The 19205-nt window shown below is 39.6% G+C and overlaps 1 protein-coding gene across 1 annotated transcript in view; it reads left to right on the top strand.

The window, feature by feature from the left end:
• The window catches only part of PTPRC (protein tyrosine phosphatase receptor type C), a 93987-nt gene that overhangs the window by 40099 nt on the left and 34683 nt on the right, over window positions 1–19205 (top strand). Inside the window, exons 3-7 of the mRNA XM_026671740.2 lie at window positions 5873–5920; window positions 8487–8687; window positions 11327–11407; window positions 13910–13927; window positions 16394–16612. Coding sequence (XP_026527525.2) covers window positions 5873–5920; window positions 8487–8687; window positions 11327–11407; window positions 13910–13927; window positions 16394–16612 — 567 coding nt within the window. The remainder of the gene's footprint in view (window positions 1–5872; window positions 5921–8486; window positions 8688–11326; window positions 11408–13909; window positions 13928–16393; window positions 16613–19205) is intronic.

Here is a 19205-nt window from a genome sequence, read left to right as displayed (position 1 = left end):
TGACTTAGAATTCAGATTATATCTGACTTCCGCTCAGCAAAACCTGATCTCACACTCACATATTTAGCAAAGTAGTCTTTATTTCCAATATATCCCTGTTTCAGCTCCACGTGGCCCTTCTTTTACAGCTTCTGCTGGTGGTGGGTGCTCATCAGAAGAGGCTTGAAGAATTTCCAGGCCTCTTCTCAATGTCAGGTGCACTTAGGAAGTTAATTGAAGAACTGTGAAGGTTGAATGAGCTTGCTAGCAATGTATGTTATAAGCCAATATTTACAAAGCAGTTGCAATATTCATAGATTCTCCTGACCAAGTCAAACATATTTTGTCTCCTTGTGATGTAAGAACACTGCTTGAATTCTCTGGACCATTCCATGACATGTCACTCAATGTTTTCTCTCCAGTTGCTACATTCATTTGATTGGCAATGGTTTGCGCAAGACTAGCCTTTGAATCTAGCAGTTTCATCACACTCTTCCTTTAAAGCAAAATGCAAAAACAAAATGATTAATGTTTAACTTAGTTCTTTACATCAGCTCTCTCTAGCTTCCATCCATTTTCCCTCAGAATTTGTAATGGTAAGCGAGGAAGATCTTGGGAGAATGGGCAAAGAAATGCTACCTGGGGAGTGATCAATAAGAGACAGCTTAGAACAAGAGGCTCAAAAGAGACCCTCCTTGGCTTCTCAGACTGTAAAAGACAGGGATGTCAAACTCGCGTCATCACGGCGTCATCATGTGACATATCATAACTTTTTCTTTCTTCGCTAAACTGGGCCTCGGTGTGGCCAGAGTGTGACACATCCGTCCTGCAGACCTTGAGTGTGACAGACCTGGTAAAACAGATGGAGACAGAATTATGCTATCAGAGTTGCAATGTTCTGTTACTGTAGCTTTACAATAAAGTAGAATTAGCTCATCTGGTCATAATTCTTGTCTGATCTGCCTAATAAGGTTGGCAGATATGACTTCAGTTTGGATATCTAGCAGGGGTGTCAAACTGGTGGTCCGCAGGCCGGATGCATCACATGCAGGCCACACCCATGCCAGCTCCGCAAAGTGGAAAAACATCACAATACGTCACATGATAGCAACGTGATGCCATGAGTTTGACAGCCATGGTCTAAGACATCAAAAATAGATGTACTGTACAGACTCATTTGGATGTAATCAGAGAAGGGTTTATTTCTCAGTAAGCTTGCATAAGATTCTTGCTTTTATAATAGATTTGATTGTTGGAAACTCTGTTTAATCATCTTCCATGATGCTGGGCTGCCTGGATGAGCTATTATCAGTGCATTAGCATTCTGCATGCATGCTTGGTGTCTGACATATAGGCACATACTACCATACAGTGTGGGATACATCAGTGACAATCCTTTCCCCCTCTTGAAATCTCCCCCTTGAAATTTATTTTGTATATGCTTCAAAAGTTTGAAACTCTTTCCAATTTTGGAGGATTTGCTTCTCTGAACTGCAGAAAGGTTATTTTCTGGCCTCTGAGGTTTATAGCCATTAGATTATCTTGTGTGAAAGATCCTTCATTTATGTTACTGGCAGCCATCTTTTTCTATTTAAGAAAGGTTTAGTACCTTGTAGAAGGCAGACCACACACAGGATGGAAAAATTAGAACCAAACCTTTGCTGCTGGTCACCTGGATTTTTGTAACCCAAATCTGTTGTGACTACTTGTAGGGGCAACTGAAGTTTCTAAGGTAGTGACTTAAAACAAAAAACTGTGGGCCTCAGATGATCAAATATCAGTAAAACATTTTCTTTTATCAAAAACATGCCAAAAGTTAGCAATGTTTTCTTACAAATATTATATTTATGTTGAAGTTCCAATCATATAAGCTTCCCTAAACCCCTGTGAACTGTGTAAAATATAATTAACTATCTAGATGTGATCACAGCCATAGGGTTTTTACATCTTGCTCTTTTAAAAGCAGCTCTCTTCATCAATTGCCTGGGTGGCTCATAGCTACCTTGTTACAGTGAAACTGATTTCTACCACATAGAGTTTGTTAGAGTTTATTATGTTATGGTGCCATCTACTGATTTCTTGTTAAATGCTTTTAAAAAAACTCACGGATGAGCAAAGATAGCAAAAAGAATAACCTGATGACTGTCCTCTAGTTACTGTACCTTTCACAGCTGAATAATGGTGCATAAGTATTAATAAACTTTCTATCCCATCACAGATAATACATAAATCTTACTTATATCCATGTGTGGATGTATATACACAATACACAAATGTATCACTTATATTCCCACTCTGCCTCTGTCTTTCTATGTGGCTACTTTATCTTGTATCTGGCAGTACCTGTGTGGGCAGTTGATTGGGCTGGACTCATCTCTCATACTAAATCATAATTTGGTTTGTTTGTTTCAGGTTTAACATATAGCATGAGCCCAGTCAACCTTGGTTTGTAGCTTGTGAGTTATGCTTTATTGTGATCTTATGAACAGTGGTGGGACTCAATTTTTTTAATACCGGTTCTGTGGGTGCAGCTTGATGGGCGTGGCAGGGGAAGGACACTGTAAAATCTCCAGTCAGAGGTGGTATTTGCCGGTTTTCTGAACTACTCAAAATTTCCGCTATCAGTTCTCCAGAATTGGTCAGAACTTGCTGAATACCACCTCTGACCAGGCCTCTTTTGTAGTGGTCATTGAACAAATATGGTGGTTGTTAAGTAAATACATTGTTTGCTTTGGGGCAGTTTTTACTGGTAACTGGAAGTAAACATCATAAACATCAACTTCCAGCAAAAATGTCATAAATTACAGTCACAAAATTGCAGGGCCCTGCAAACAGCTGTAAATGCAGGTGAACATCCAAAATGTGCTCATGTGACCCCTGAATGGGGCTGACACTGGAACTTTGAATCCAGGACAGAAGTAGACATTTCAGGGTCTGTCATAACTTCAAATGATTAATTGACCAGTTGTAAGTTGAAGATTATCGACAGTACAATGAGCATATCAGTCTCTGTAGGTAACTTGTGGATATCCGTCATGTATACAATCTATGTTTGTGTGAGTACCTACCATATTTTTCGGTGTATAAGATGCACTTTCCCCCCCAAAAAAGTGGGTGGAAATGTCTGTGCATCTTATACAGAGAATGTTGCCGAAGCTCCACCCACCCATTGACCCCCACCCTTCGGCCTCTGCCTCCCAGCAATTAGCGCCCTTTCAGCAAACAGCAAACAGCCTGGTCAGTTTCAGCACAGCCTGATTTAGCATGACCATTGTTGATTGGATCTGCCTCCCGGAATACTGACAATCAGCTGTTCCAGTCACCATCACCTATTGCCTAGGTGCATCTCAGTGGTGGTATTCTACGGTTTGGCCCGCCACCCACCAATGAGCAGCAGAGACTGAACCGGTTCTCTCCGCCGCTCTGCTGCTGGGCCCACCCACCTGCCTGGGCTCCCATACCCACTTTTATTCCCTGCTTTTGAAGTGCAGCTGCATTGCGCGGCACAGTAGAGTGCTGTGCGCAGCTGCTGAAGCGACCAGGAGAGTGCAGGCTTGCAAGTGGTGAGTTGGAACGCCTCTGCACCTGTGCAAAGTACATGTTTGGTGCATGCATGCATGCATGCAAAGTGTGTGTACATGCTCAAAGTGCGCCCACCAAGCCATGCCCACCAAACCAGTGGTAAAACTTTTTAAATTCCACCACCAGTGCGTCTTATAGTTCAGAAAGTCTTATAGTCCGAAAAATACAGTATATATTCACATATTTTTCTTTCCTTACATTCAGGAAACTAAAAACAGTTGATTAAAATACAGGACTGACAGATATCTTCCTAAATGTGAGATAAGAAGTCCTAAGTAAGGGACTTATTTTCCCCAGGAACCCACAAGTGAATCCAGTTGTGAACAATCTCAAAACCTTGAGCCTGAACCAGTGTGGGTTTTCTTTTGCTAGGCTGTTAATTTGCTGTAGTGTTCCATTTAACTTATGTTTAAAAATTTTATTGTCTACTTTAAGTTTTGTTAGCCTCCATTTTTTTTTAAAAAAACACCAAGATGTATATCAATTTATCAAAATAATAAATCAAATTACATATCTGATATTAACACATTTGAGAAAGTCCAGAAATATTTCACAAGAAGAGTTCTCCACTCCTCTACTCGTTGCAGAATACCTTATGCCACCAGACTCGAAATTCTAGACCTAGAAAACCTAGAACTACTCCGCCTTCGGTCTGATCTAAGTATAGTATATAAAATCATACATTGCAATGTCCTACCTGTCAATGAATACTTCAGCTTCAACCATAACAACACAAGAGCAAACAATAGATACAAACTCAAGGTTAATTACACCAAACTTGATTGCAGGAAATACAACTTCAGCAACAGAGTGGTCAACATCTGGAATACTCTACCTGACTCTGTGATTTCTTCCCCAAACCCCAAAAACTTTAACTTTAGACTGTCTACTATTGACTTCACCCCTTTCCTAAGAGGTCTGTAGGGAGCGTGCATAAGCGCACCAACGTGCCTACCGTCCCTGTCCTATTGTTTCTTTTATTTTTCTTATATGTATCCATGTATTCATAACTATGTTTTTACTTATACCTATTATCTTGTAAGCAAATTGACAAAAATAAATAAATAAAAATAAATAAAAATATTATTACACAAGAGATAGGACGGGACCTATCAACCAGTTAAAATACTCCTTAGAAACAAACTGGTAATAAATCAGTAAATAAACAGTTTATTATACTGTAAGTAATAAACTTTTCAAAACCGCTTATGCTGGATGAGGTGGGCATCCTTTATTTCATATTGATAAACCTATGTTAGTATTTTTTTAAATGTATAGACAGAGCTGGACTTGGTTCCCTGAAAACTCCCAAAGGTATTGTTGGAAGAAATATCCTTCTGGGTTCAGTTCCAAGTGGGGAAGAAAGACACTGGAAACATGGTGACTGCTTGGAAAGATGGTTTAATGGTGGACAGGATCACATGTCTTGGAGCTCCAAATCATCCAAAAGGATGATTACATACTTCAAGATGTTGGGTGAAGGAAAAGAAAAGGGGCAAGATGCTGAGAGACCCTTGGTTTTATGCCCTCTGTTGGGATTTGAATTTGAGCTTGTATTCTGATTGGTTGTCAAACTCCCATGGGGCCAGGCAGGGGCAACTCTGTAGGCTGTCCTGAGTCCCAGGCTTGGTTGAGCCTTGCTGGATGATATAATGAAAGGGCTTTGGGATCCCTATTATGGCTCTGCCTGAAGGAGGTAGATCTTTGTTATGTAGAGTAGACTGGCCCAGGCCTTAATGGCCCATTAACAAAGGTGGAGGGGAGCTGAGTTTCTGCCTCTTTAAATTTATACTTCTCTTTTAGAGGAAATATTCTGTCTTTTTAGTGTATCCTAAAATATTTCATTTTCCTAGGAGAGGGATGGGTTTTAACTTCCAACAGTACTATGTTAGATTGAGGTCTGCTTATGTTAGAGTTCATTTATTGAATCACAGAGTCTCTAGTCTGAGGGCATGTCATATTAACAATTATGTCTCTCTCCAAGAATTTGAAGGAAGGTATGCAGCTGTTGTAGGAAAGGTACAATGTCATCTTGCATGTCATATCATCATCATGAAATAATGAGGATTATGTAGAATACATCATTTGAATTACATTTGATGTAGTAAGATATGCCAATACTGAATACTGGGCAGTTACATTTAGCCACGTGGCAAGTACAGATTTCAAAAAAAAAAAAAAAATACATTTTGTCCCATAAAGCATTTTTCTTTCTTGTTAAAAAAAAAATGTCAATCCTCTACTGGTAAAATATCTGGACCTTTTTTTTCATACTACAATGTATTCAAGTCTCCTTTTTCCTCCTTCTTAGGCCAAACAACAGCACCACAAACAACATCTATTATGAAAGCAACAAATGGTAAGCAATATGTGTATTTAATTTGTTTTTGTGAAAACTTGGTTTTTCATGGGATATGATCTTATGCCACAATAGCCATTCATCAGCAACATCCTCATGAGCACAACCTTGTTAAGAAATGAGGGCAACGTATGTATCATTACAGCTTTGGAATCAAGTTGCTATAAAGTGACCCAAAATAGAAGAGGGTTTGCATTCTATCCTTATATAATTGATTTCACATTATTCAATGGTATTAACCTTTCAGCAGCGTGGTGGCCTAGCTGCTCACAATCAAGAAGCTGAGTGTTCGGTCCTAGGCAGAGGCAGATGTTTCTCTATGAGGGCGCAAAGACAAAATATCTGCTGTGAACTCTGTGTAGTGTCAGGAAGGGCATCTGGCCAGTAAACACTCAGCTTCATTCAGTTCCCCTGACTCCATCCTGAGGCAAAGAATTACAGGGTTGTAAAAAGAAAAACATGGTACTGACCTCTAATGGTTAGTAACATTATACTCTTCTCTCTACATTTTTGGGAAATATTGGTTTAGTTTGTTTTCCCTGGTATTGTTAATTTAATTCTGTTGCAGTACCTATGGGGTTATCTATACCTGTTTTCCCTGGTGTTGTTAATTTAATTCTGTCGGTAGTACCTGTGGGTTTATCTACACTGCCCAGTTGTCCCATTGCCAAAATAGGAAGACAAAAATAGACAATGCCATCCTCTATGGATTTCTGACTTATAAAAGCAACTTCCAAGGTGTGATTTTCTATGCTGTCCCTGAAAGACACTTTTCTATCTTATGTGACCTCAAGTGTTCTTATCTATTTAAACTAGTTTATTGCCTTGGTGTATACGTGTGTACACAAATGTACACTCACATACACTTATACACAACAGTGTAGATATTTGTGTGTGTTTTCTTGCATGCATGTGAGCTCCAGAAGACCCACCCACAGAAGAGAAAATAATTCACAATTGTTTTTGGGAGAGAGAATAATGGCAAGGCACAGCAGCAGAGAGCTTGTCAAATAGAGGATGTGGTAGCTTATCATTTGATACCTTGCCTATCTTGCAAATTGTTGGAAGAGTGTCTCAGTCTGGATAAGATTTTCATAAAATGATTTCATCAAATTTGCATGAGCCCAGTACAGGAGCAACTGAAATGTGTGGATATGCTTATGTTTGCATCTTATACTTTTACTGGTTTTGTAAACTGCACTCAGAAATGTGGTTGCTGGATCATATGCTAACAGTATACATCAGGGGTGTCAAACTAAAGGCCTGCGGGCCAGATCCAGCCCACGGGATGCTTAAATCCGGCCTGCGGGACCTATCTGGTGATATCAAAGCATTGGCCCTCAGTGCCTCTGCTGCCAAAAATAGGCCAAAAACGGGCTATGAGGGACCCCCCACACGGCCCAGTTTTTGCCTCCACCGCCTCCAGCAGCACTCTGCCAGCCAAAAATGGCCACGCAAGGCCTGTTTTCAGCTGGGAGGCCTGTTTTCAGCTGGCAGAATACTGCTGGAGGTGGTGGAGTCTGAAAATGAGGTGCAGGGGCGGGGTCCATGCACAGGTCCCATGTCCCATTTTGGCCCATAAAGTGCTGCAGGAGGTGACCATCCCATCAACCTCTGCTCCCTCCCCCATCAGCCCATGGAGGAGAACTACAATGCTGATCCAGCCCTTGAAGAAACTCAGTTTGACACCCCTGGTATAAATGAACTGTGTCTTTTCCCTCTGATATACGTTTAACCAGTTTCAAGAGGCAAACACTGAAAATTGTTTTTACTAGCCTTTTGGGGGTGATTCCTGTGACTTTCTGATCAGTGAAGCTAGTTTTATTTTATTTTAATATATTTGATATACTGCAACTTCCAGGAAGTTTAATAACAATATAATGGAACAATTAGAAGGGTTAAAAGTGCTAAAAATGTGCATTGTGGCTACAGTAAACTTTATCAGGAAATCAGTGTTGTATTCTTCTAAAGTGTAATTGTATTGAAACGTTAAACTGCCTTTAATATAGGCAGAATTGCTAAATTTAAGGATGGAAGTGATAGTAAAGTAACAAAATGAAGAATGGGTGAGTAGACCTGAGAAATAGTCTCAGAAATAGTCTCAGGTCATTACAGGTAGCCCTTGACTTACAACCACAATGGATCCCAAATTTTCTGTCGTTAATGTGAGACATTTGTTAAGTGAGTTTTGCCCCATTTTACAACCTTTCTTACTGCAGTTGCTAAGTGAATTACTGCAGTAGATAAGTTAGTAACCCATTCGTTAAGTGAATCTGGCTTCCCCATTGACTTTGCTTCTCAGAAGGTCCCAGAAGGTGATCACATGCATTTGAATTTTGATCACATGATCATGGAATTGTCATAACTATGAAAAACAGTCATAGGTTACTTTATTTAGTGCCATTGTAACTTTGAACGGCCATTAAATGAACTGTTGTAAATCGAGGACTACCTGTACTGTGTTTCATACATTTCTGAGTGAACCAAATCAATTTGTGGGGAATTTTGTTTTAATCTGTGTACAATAACGCTGATTTTTTCCCCATTCCTTATCTGCCCTCCATAGGAAAAACAACTCCTGACTTTTCATTGACTCCTTCACGCACCACTCCATTCTCACCTGCAAGCACCTTTGAAGCAAAGCCTGGTTCTCCAACCAACGAAACAGTGCCTCCTCCTGTTTCTCAGGCTGTTAATTTTACTGAAACCTCTCTTACCAAAGAGAGTGTGGCTTTCACTGCTACGTCTGCTTCCCTCACTATCCCAGGTTTGCTTTAGCGATTCAGGCATAAGGAAACTGAGCTAAACCGAGAGTTTCAGGTCATAAGGCCTTGTAAATATTGTCTATTTGCAATGGGAAAGCTCTGTGTCTATGTTGCAAAAGCTGAACTCCTTAGGGCTGGAAGCATTTTATTGGGGCTCTTGATTATGCTAAGTTGCAATGCAAGAATGAAGGTAATGGTTCTGGCTCTGCTCTGTCTGGAATGGTCAGTCTCTATATTAGCTTCCCCCAATCTGGCGCCTTTCAGGTGTGTTAGACCAGGGCTGTCAAACTTGCGGCCTGCAGACTGGATGTGTCACGTGCTGGCCACACCCACGCCTGGTTTAGCAAAGGGGGAAAAAAGTTGTGTTACATCACGCGATGAAGCAAGTTTGACCACCCTGTGTTAGACCCATAGCTCTCCAAATTCCCACAGACTGGGACTGGTATACTGGGGATGCTGGGAACGACTTCTCTGAACCCCTCTGGATGGCATCAGGCTAGCAAAGGTTGTTTATGTATGTAGCTAGACAATGAAGTGGGAAATGAGACAGCAGTTCTTTCCGTAGTGTCTGAGAGGTAAATACAGGGAAAAGTGCTGAAGGAGATGTATCTCATCAAGGCACAAGCTGGCCTGAGGTCTACTTTGTTTTATGCACCAGCAAAAGCTGAACTTCTAGGGAGCCTCCAGCTAGCCTTGTCTTTTAAGTGATATTCAGAACTACTTCCTCCTCCTCCTGCTGAAAATTTTGAGATTCGGGAATGTTAACCCCATTTGCTTAGTGTGGCAATAAGTGAAACAATTAGTGGGACTCCTGTGCTATGACTATGCCCTAAAATAATCAGATAATCAGATGCTTGGGCCAATATGCAACATTATGTATCTGATTCAGAGTGAGATGGATGGTATCTAAACTTGACAAATAAATCCAATGTTATAAAATATTCATGCATCTCTGTTCGTATGCACGCACACACACACATACACACACGCAATTTTTGTGTGTCCGGTAGACATTTTCCATTTTATGAGTTCACATAGAATTAACATGTTGAAAGTCAACCTCTATTTGTTTTCGGGATTATTTTTCCTACAAGCTGAGGCATAAGTTATAGGACATCGATCATCTGAATGATGTAACATCTTTCTTTTTTTTTTTTGCAAAATTGCAAGAGAGCAATATTTCAACCCATTTTGTACTTGCCAAAGCTTGGCAAGTCCCTTTGACATTAGTGAGACTTACTCTCAGATAAGTACACATCACACCTTGCTCAGCCTGAGCATTCTTCTGATGTGCTGGACTCCAGCTCCCAGGATGTTTACTAATCTATCCTTTAACAATGCAGGCTGTGGGAATTAGGGGAGCTGGTCCAGCATATCTGGAGAGCCTCACATTGGGAAGGGATAGCATATAAAACTGCTGTTTGATTAAGTTGTGACATTCTGATAGGCAAATTATTTTTTTGTGCTCTGACCATGGAAAGCAGGACTTCTCAATCTATGGATTGAACCCCCTGGAAGTTTCAAGCAACATGTGTGTGTATATTTGTGTGTGTCATTTTGCATACACATGTATGTGAGTTGAAAAACTTGAATGGACTGATGCAGGAAGAGTAAACATGCTGTGAAAACATGCTATGGGATTTGGTCCTGCTTCTGTCTGCAAAACCTAGAATGAGCAGTACCACAAGGTTTCACAACCCTTATGTTATTTAGATTAGTATATTAATAGATTAGATATAGATTAGCAGTAGTATATTTATTATGATCCTTGATCAGTATTCTATTATTATTTTTAAAGATGTTACAAGGTCAAAGACATAGAAAATTTTGAGATGTTTAATAGGAATAAATTTAAAAAAATCATGAATAGTAAAAGAATAGTAAAAGTCTAAACCCTTCAAAATAGCTGAAATAAATAAATAAATAAATATTTGATTATTAAAACATAAGTGGCATGTTATTTCTTGTCCAACCCTAACATCAGTGTGACTGTTAATTTTTTTTAAGGCAAAGTCTTATAAATTAGCACAGGATATCGTAGTAACAGGGAGTTAGAAAACCACTGATTCAGTAGCATTGAAATCAATGCATTATTAAATTCAAAGTTTACAGATTAATATGGGTTGCACAATTCTGCTTATGTTTCAGTGTAAAAACATTATAGCATTTAAATATCTTTTCTAATATCTTCATGACTGCTCTATTAAGTTTGTGACATTTTCTTTAATAGCTTCCTCCTTTATAGCAAGTCATGGGGTGAAAAAAAAAAGACTAATTTTACCCTAATCTGATTACCATTATGACAGATCATTGTTCATCATGACCCCTGATGCAACCATTGAAAGTTGTCATAACCTCCAATTAAGTAGGGGAAGGATTTCACCTTAAATTAACATTAGTTGTATGCATGTTTGTTCAGAATGTAAGCTCTGTTATTGTGCAATAGATTGAGTGTAGCATGTAATACCTTATAATGGGTAGTTCTAATTTTTTCCTTTAATTATATTTTTCTATTTTTGATTTGCAAAAGCAACACGACACATTTTCTTTCCTTTCAGCTTTAAAACTGTTTCCCTAGATGGGAAATATATTAGCAGTTATTTCTGGATGTGATGCTAACATTTTGTTTATTTCTTGACAGATGATGAGAATACTTTCTTTACTCCAACCACTGGCACTGCAACAAGCATCTCTTCAGGTCTCCCAAACACCACCTCAATAGGTGACAAACTTGCACCCATTTACTTACTGCACATGCAAAGTTTTGAATACAAACCACACTTTAAAATTGAAGTGTGGTTTGATCCTATGAACGTTTGTTGAAAATGTTTTCCTGTAGAAGTCAACTGAATTGAATAGGGATTATGTAAAAACTGTTTCTGAATCCTGCATTCAGCCCTATAATCTGAATGAAGAGCTAAAATTCATAAAGTACTTGATTCAGGGGTTGTTGTTGTTTTGTCTCTTTGAGTCAGTGTTGACTTCTGGACAGATCACGGGAGCTTGCCTGGCAAGATTGGCAGTAGTGGTTTGCCTCTGCCTTCTTCTTAGGGTAGTGAGAGAGTGACTGGCCCAAGGCCACTCAGTTGGCTTTGTGGCAAGGCAAGACTAGAACCCTTGGTTTCCTGATTTCTAGATTGGTGCCTCAACTACCACATCAAGCAAAACATCTTCAAGGAAAAACAAAATATTAAGGTTGCTCTCCCCTTTTCAAGTTCCCATCCTAAAAAAGAAAAAGAAAAAACCTCTCTTCTGACAAATCAACTAGGCCAGATCCTTGCAGTTTGTTTTATTGTACTGGATGAAGAGATACTCACGTATGTATCTCCAAAAACATGAAGGAGCATTGTGACAATCCAAACCTATGATTACTCTAATAACAGCATTGCATTTCTGCATGATTGCTGTATGGGTCTCAACTGAGTACACAGACAACTATAACATAAATCATCAATTAAAAGCTGTGAGCTTTACAAGCTTCCAAATATGTTTCAAGTAGAGTCTTCAGATTGGAGGTTGGAGCAATGCAACTCAATCTTCAATTAGCTTGAGCAATGTTTTCATAGGACGATCTAATCCTATTGTTGCTGTTAAATGGACAGCAGAGTCAGCGGAAGAGGCTTGTTGAGTATAAAATGGTTCACTATGGTGTACCCTTCAAGTTGCTGTGATCTGTACATAAAAATTCTCAAATGGCACACTGTAGATGTAATGTTGAATCACAGCTGGAGATGAATGGAGCTTTGCAGTATATCGGAATCTGCTGGTACAGCATACATTTCCCACCAAATTAGCAGATTACTCCCAATCACCAACTAAAGATCATAGAGCATTGTGATGTTCTGATGTCTGCCTTCCTCTGTAATAAAAGGAGATTTGGCAAGTGGAATGTTGGTGTGGCAAGTGGAATGTTGTTGCCTCATGTGGCAAGAACTGCAAAAAGCAACAACTATCTTCTACTGTGCCTCAACTTTAATGACGTTTCCGAGCACATTTAATTGCCTCCATGTTGAAAAACTTTCTGAAAAAAAAGAGGAACCTATTATTTATTATCTGGCTCCCAATCAATGTTGCATACCAGGTAACTAAATTCTGGTCAACTCTGCTGCATGTTTGGCAAAAGGCTTCCTGAAATTTGCATAAGGCTAGGTTGCAATATGGTTACTCTTGATAAGCTTATTTGCCTAGCGTATTGGGCAATTACCCAGTTGTAGGAAGTCCTTGACTTAATGAAAATTTGTTTAACAACGGTTCAAAATTACAACAGTCTCATAAAAAGCGACTTATGACAAGCACCACATTTATGACTATTGCACCCTCCCCTGCAGTCACATGATCATAATTTGGCCGCTTGGCAACTGACTCACTTTGTAACCAGTTGCAATGTCTGTAGTCATGTGACCGCAATTTACAAACTTTGTGTTTTTGCCAGTTTCTTATCAAATACGGCACAAAATCCCCCTTGAGGAAGCTGTGACCAGTGGTGGGATTTAGCCAGTTTGCACAACTTTGGGAGAACCAGTTGTTAAGTTTCTGAGCAGTTTGGTGAACTGGTTGTTGGAAGAAATCATTACGGCAGAGAACCGGTTGTTAAATTATTTGAATTACCACTGGCTGTGATCATGTGATTCTTTTCACAAGACCCTAACAATTTCATAAAACTGGGTTTGCTCACAGGTTGACTCAATTTGATTGTAGTGATTTACAACAGACATTCCATTCCTAATTCTGGTGGTAAACTGAAGATTACCTGCATTTAGTTTAAGTGCTGTGAAGCTGTTAAAAACTCTGCAACTGATTGGAGCAGTCCAACTAACTTTATCCAATATAAGGGTCTGGGGCTGTCTGATACAACCAAGAGTTACTGAGATAACTCTACTGAAACCTCAGAGATAGATTGTATTCTGAAATTAAGCTGTGCTTGATATCTGCTGAGGTCTGATGTCATTAATGGGGCGACACATTTCAGCACGGTTTGTGAGCCACTTCCTAAAAATATAGCAAGATGCTGAATATCCAATTATTGTTTTCATGAAATTATGAAATGATTCTATTAAGCAATGCAACATATTATGTAATCTTCATCCTCTCAACCAGAACACAATGAAATGTACATAAATATGTAAATCCAAAAATATTAATATTAAATCAAATGCTTTTTTCCCCCTCTTAGAGGCATTTGCTACAAATGACTTTCTCTTATTTTTATTTTTTTTCTTTGCAGATACACAAAAACTTTGTGGTAAGTTTTTAATTCTTCCCCCCGCCAGAAGATGGAATATAATAACCATTTGAATAAGAAGCTCCATCAGTTTGAAAGTCTGCCTCCACAGTTCTTTTGTATATTCTTGTACCTTCAAAATATACACATACACATGCCATATAGAAGAGCTTTTGCTAAACAACTGAGTTACTAACTTAACAACCGCAATGATTCACTTCATGACTGTGGCAAGGAAAGTCGTAAAATGGGGCAAAACTCACTTCCAAATGTCTCACGTAGCAATGTAAATTTTGGACCTAATTGTGGTTGTAAGTGGAGGACTACTTATAGGCTGCTTAATACAAACTTGGCAATATTAAGACTTGTGACTTCAACTCCCAGAATTCTAGGAGTTGAAGTCCACAAGTCTTAAAGTTGCCAAGTTTGGAGAGCTCTGGTTTAATAGGTAGCTTTCCAGCTATATATACAGGATGACATCAGCCTTCTGAGGATTCCCAGCTTTTCTCCTCCTTTCTATCAAACTCCAAGAAAACCACTGCAGTTGGTAGTGTCCAGTATTGCCTTCTCAAGAATGGGCTTGATGATAAAGGAGATAACCAGATGGACAAATTATCGTGTGCTACAAATAGTGCAAACTGGTGCAAGAAGTGCACACTGTTTCAAAAATGTTTAGCCAACCTCCTGATGAGTGCAAAGAGCAGGAATCGTATGATGCATCTACAGAAAGATCTGTGCAAGCTGCTAGTCAGCCATGAAGCACAATTTAAAGCAGAGGTCTCATTCTCACGGCCTGCAGGCCAATTGCGGCCCGCAGGACGATATCCTGTGGCCCCCACCATGATATGAAAGTATAATATTAGTGCATTCTCCATTCGTCGCTAGCTGGCTAAACACTTCTATGTTCAGCCCAGCCTCACCCAGACTCTGGCTCCAGCGGCCCCCAGGTAAATTGTGTTTGAGACCCCTGATTTAAAGTGTCTACAGAGATTCTCAATCATCCAGATCATAGTTGTCCTATAGGTTCTTTTCAAAAGGCTACTGGACTTTGTTTTTGGGGTTTTCCAAGAAAAAACAGCAAAGAAAATCCAGTTGTATTTTGAAAAGTACCTTTGGGAGACAATTTAAAATTTTGGTGTTGGCCAGTGGTGCGATTCAGCTGGTGTAACAACCAATTGTGATGAGCATGCATGCGCCAAACATGGGTTTTTAAAAGCCCATTTTCAGCTCTAATACTTACCTTCTACTGCAGCCCCTGTGAATAAAACAGCTGTGGTGCGGAAAACTGCTCTGTCATGTGAATCAGCTGTGCTCTAAAACAATGAAATAAAACACAGGAAAGAGCAAGGGTGGGTGGGCAGGGCCAAATGCTCACCGGAACTACCGGTTCACCCAAACCGGTCCAAACTGGTAGAATACCATCCTTGATGTTGACTCTAGAGCCATAAATGCCTGAGGGACTGAATAATTGAAGGACCTCATTGCCTGCTATGAAGTAGATGGTTGCTCAGATCAGCGAATAGATCCTTTCAGAAGAAGCTCTGGTATTAGGTATTTCTTTCCGCTTGTGGCTCCCAAGTTACTGAAGATTTCCACCAGGAATGTCTGCTTAAATAAAGGTGATCTCTGGATAAGCCACATTTAACAATGTCACTCTAATAGCATCAACTTCGAACTAGGGCAGTGTTTCTGAACCTTGACAAGTTTAAACTGTCTGGACTACAATGGCCAGAATTAATTCTCAGCTAAACATACTGGGGAATTCTGGGTTCTGAGTTGAAGTCCAGACATCTTAAAAATAGCCAAAGTTAAGAAACACTGTTCTAGAGTGAAAATATTGCTGAACTACCGCTCTATCCTCTACTAGGATGGAGTATTAAAACTATGTAAGGTAAGTGCCTTTTTGTTTGAGAATGAAAATATCCAGAAAAGGTCATTTGGAAGCATAATTTGTGACTTTGGTCTGTTAGCCTCTGTTGAAGTCAAGGATATGTTGTATGGTCTCAGAGATAGCTTTGTCCCATCATTGTTAATGCTTGAACTGATAGGCTGCAAGGGGTGGGGTGGGTGGGGGTTGGGGAATGGCTATGTTTTTTTTCTCCCAAAGAATTAAATCTATCTATAAGAACTAATTGGGGCAAATTTCCATAATTTATTTTTAATCACTATTTTAAGCGGTATAGGAAAACCTAATCCAGAGTGAGTAAATACATCAAGGATCTTGAAGAATGATTTGAGGTGGCCTTATAAATCTAACCATATTACACTGATTCCGGAGGCTTTGTTTTTTTATATGAGTAGAATCATTGCCATAGAGCAGATGTCGAATCCTCTGGGTACTGAGTAGTTTAATTAATACAGAAATAAAACTATATCCTTATGATTTACATATTTTATTATTTCATTTGTGGCCTGTGGATTTAATTCTTTTATTTTAAAGTTTCAGAATGATTACATCCAACTTTGATTTGTTTGTTTGTGTTATAGCCAATATTCAGCTTTCTAAGGACTTTACAAAGGATCATCATGCTGCAAATCTTAAGTTTGATGGATCATTAGATTTGCTGGATGTTACCTGCATTTCTTGTGACTGGAAAAAAGAGACCAATACTTTATCTCGTCTGACAGAATGCCAAACCTATAACATAACAGCAAAGTTCAGCAAAGATTGCGAGAAATTTTTTTCCATTAATGTTCCTATTTCTGGTAATTATAATTCATTAAAACAAAATCCACATTATTGTTCTTAAGTGTTGTTTTCCATACTCTATTAAACCTTGCATTAAACACCATTTTTGGGTGGGGGTGTAGGTAATCCTAATGTGCTTCTTGGCAATATAGTACAAATTGATCAAATTTAGCTAAATGAGATGGACTAAATAGACCTGTTTTAATGCTGTGGGAACCAGACAGACAAGTTGCTTAACTGTTATGTGGGATTCATGGACTGATGGCAATTGTAAATGTAAACATTGCCATTGTAAGTCAGTATAATCATGTGGCATCATGCTTTACAACTGTATCTCTTAAGGATGGAGTTGCTGATCCCAATTACCGTCATTAAGCAAGAACCTGAAGTTATCTTTACTTTGATTATTAGAATTTTCAAAATTATGTTTTCATTCTTACTTGCACTAAAGATGCCTTCCTGAAATCCTAGTGGCTCTTGAGTTTGCCAGCTAGGTGGAGCTGGTAGCTTCACCCAAAAGCTATTTTCTGAATAGGAAACACCCCCTTTTTGTTTGTCATGATCTCAAGATTGCATGTGTTAACAAGTATCACTCCCCATTTAAAGCAGGGGTAGGATTCTACCGGTTCCATCCAGTTATATGATTCTGCTCAGTTCGAAGAACCGGTAAATCATGCCCCTGGCTGGCCCCGTCCCTTCCCCTCCCAGCCACTTGCCTCTGATGAGGTTGAAGATATGTTGCTGGAGCTGCTGGGTTTTAAGCCTGGAACAAGAATCCCTTTCTCTCCTCCCCCCATGCCATCCCATTTGGAAGATATTGAGTTTTGCTGTTGCTGACGACTGTCCTCCGAGCTTCCTAAATGAGGTAGATCGAGTGGGAAGTGGCTGGTGTGTGTGCATGTGAAATTAAGCCTCCTTCCTATAAAATCCATTCAGAAAACAAAGGAGCAGATATTGTTTAATTCTGCTTCAGCCCAGATTGCTGGGAGAGAAAATAGTCTAAAAGTATTATTTAATTTACTAGTTCATTGGCTTCCCGGCATCTCTTGGAGCACTGAGTAGCTCCTTGCGTTAGCGCTGAAGCCCAAGAGTGCTGGATTTCAAAATAAAAGCTAAGGCGCTCAGTGCTACAAGGAAAAATTCCAGGAAGCATTGAACTGGGATTTAAAGCCTTTTAAAGTAGCCTGGAGCAAGTATCCCTTGAGGGGGGGACTTTAATATCTTTAAAGCTGTGTCCTTGTGAGGAAGGGGCAGTTTATATTACATTTTATAGATTAATTCACCAGTAGAAAATAGGTAACATCCATTTGAGGTCAATCCATGCATTTAGTAAGGAGGAGGAGGCAATATTAAATCAGAACCTTGGTACAAGGGGCAATCTAGTAGAAGTGCCTTGATGGTTCTGTCCAAGCAGAGACACGAGCATGGTAAGTATGGAATCTTACTAAATCAATTCATACAGAGATACAATACTCAGTATCTTTAAAGTTGGTAATTCTTTTATGTTACTGACTTGGGAATTATCAAATGATCAGGTCTCACGCTGCCTGGGGAATTCTGGGAATTGAAGTCCACATGTCTTAAAGTTGCTATGTTTGAAAAATATCACAAGTACAACTCCTTGTGAGCCTGGGTTATTTTCCTGCATTTTGGGAATAAGGAAATTATCCTATGTGCCTGGTGCAGAGATGCAGCTGAAGTTTAGTTAGATGCTAATTGGAAAGTTAAACCTGCAGATACAGATAGTCTTTGACTTACAACTATTTGTTTAGCCTTGTTTAAAGTTATAACAGCACTGAAAAAAATTGACTTATATTCCCCAACCCCCAGGGATGGACAGAGAAAGAGACAGAAGGCGGGAGGAAAGGAAAGAGAGAGACAAGAGACAGAAAGAGGGGGGAAGGGAGAGACAAGACTCAGAGAGAGAGAGGGAGGGAAAGAGAGAGAGAAGACACACACAGAGAGAAGACAGAGAGAGAGACAGGGAGGGAGGGAAAGAGAGAGATAAGAGACAGATGAGAAAGAGGGAAAAAGAAAGAGGGGGGGGATAGAGAGAGAGATACCTGTTTAAAAGAAAATAGAAAAATGGCTCTGAGTGTTTAAGGTTGTAGACCCCAGGTTAGGCAAACACCATGGTCATTAAGTGAACCATGTGGTCATTAAGCAAACACTGTGGTTGTTAAACAAGTCCATTTTCCCCAATGGGCATTTTTAACTGGAAACCAGAAGGAATTGTTGGAAACTGGCAAAAAACATAGAAAACCTCAGTCACAAGACTAAACTCCTGTGGGATGTTTTAATTGATCATAAGTGTGTGTGTGCGTGCATGCACGCATGGCTGTGAAAACACCAAAAACAGGTCAAGTAGCTCTAGGGAGGTCAGTCAAAAATTAGAACACTTGCTAAGCAACTGGCCATTAAGCAAGGACCCCTTATATTTGGTTTGCTAGTCACATGGCCACCTAGCCATGCCTACTTCATCATATGACCAACAATCCACGCCCAGCCAGTCATATGACCACCTAGCCACTCCCATCCAGTCACATGACCACAAAACCATGCCCAGTCAGCAAGCCATACCCACCCAGTCACATGATCACCAAGCCACAC

The sequence above is a fragment of the Notechis scutatus genome, chromosome 3 (assembly GCF_049901735.1).
Source record: "Notechis scutatus isolate UNSWTSFEM ecotype Mainland chromosome 3, rNotScu1.2, whole genome shotgun sequence".
Lineage (NCBI taxonomy): Eukaryota > Metazoa > Chordata > Lepidosauria > Squamata > Elapidae > Notechis > Notechis scutatus.
Note: the sequence above shows the minus strand (reverse complement) of the source record. Positions and strands in the feature narration are given on the sequence as shown.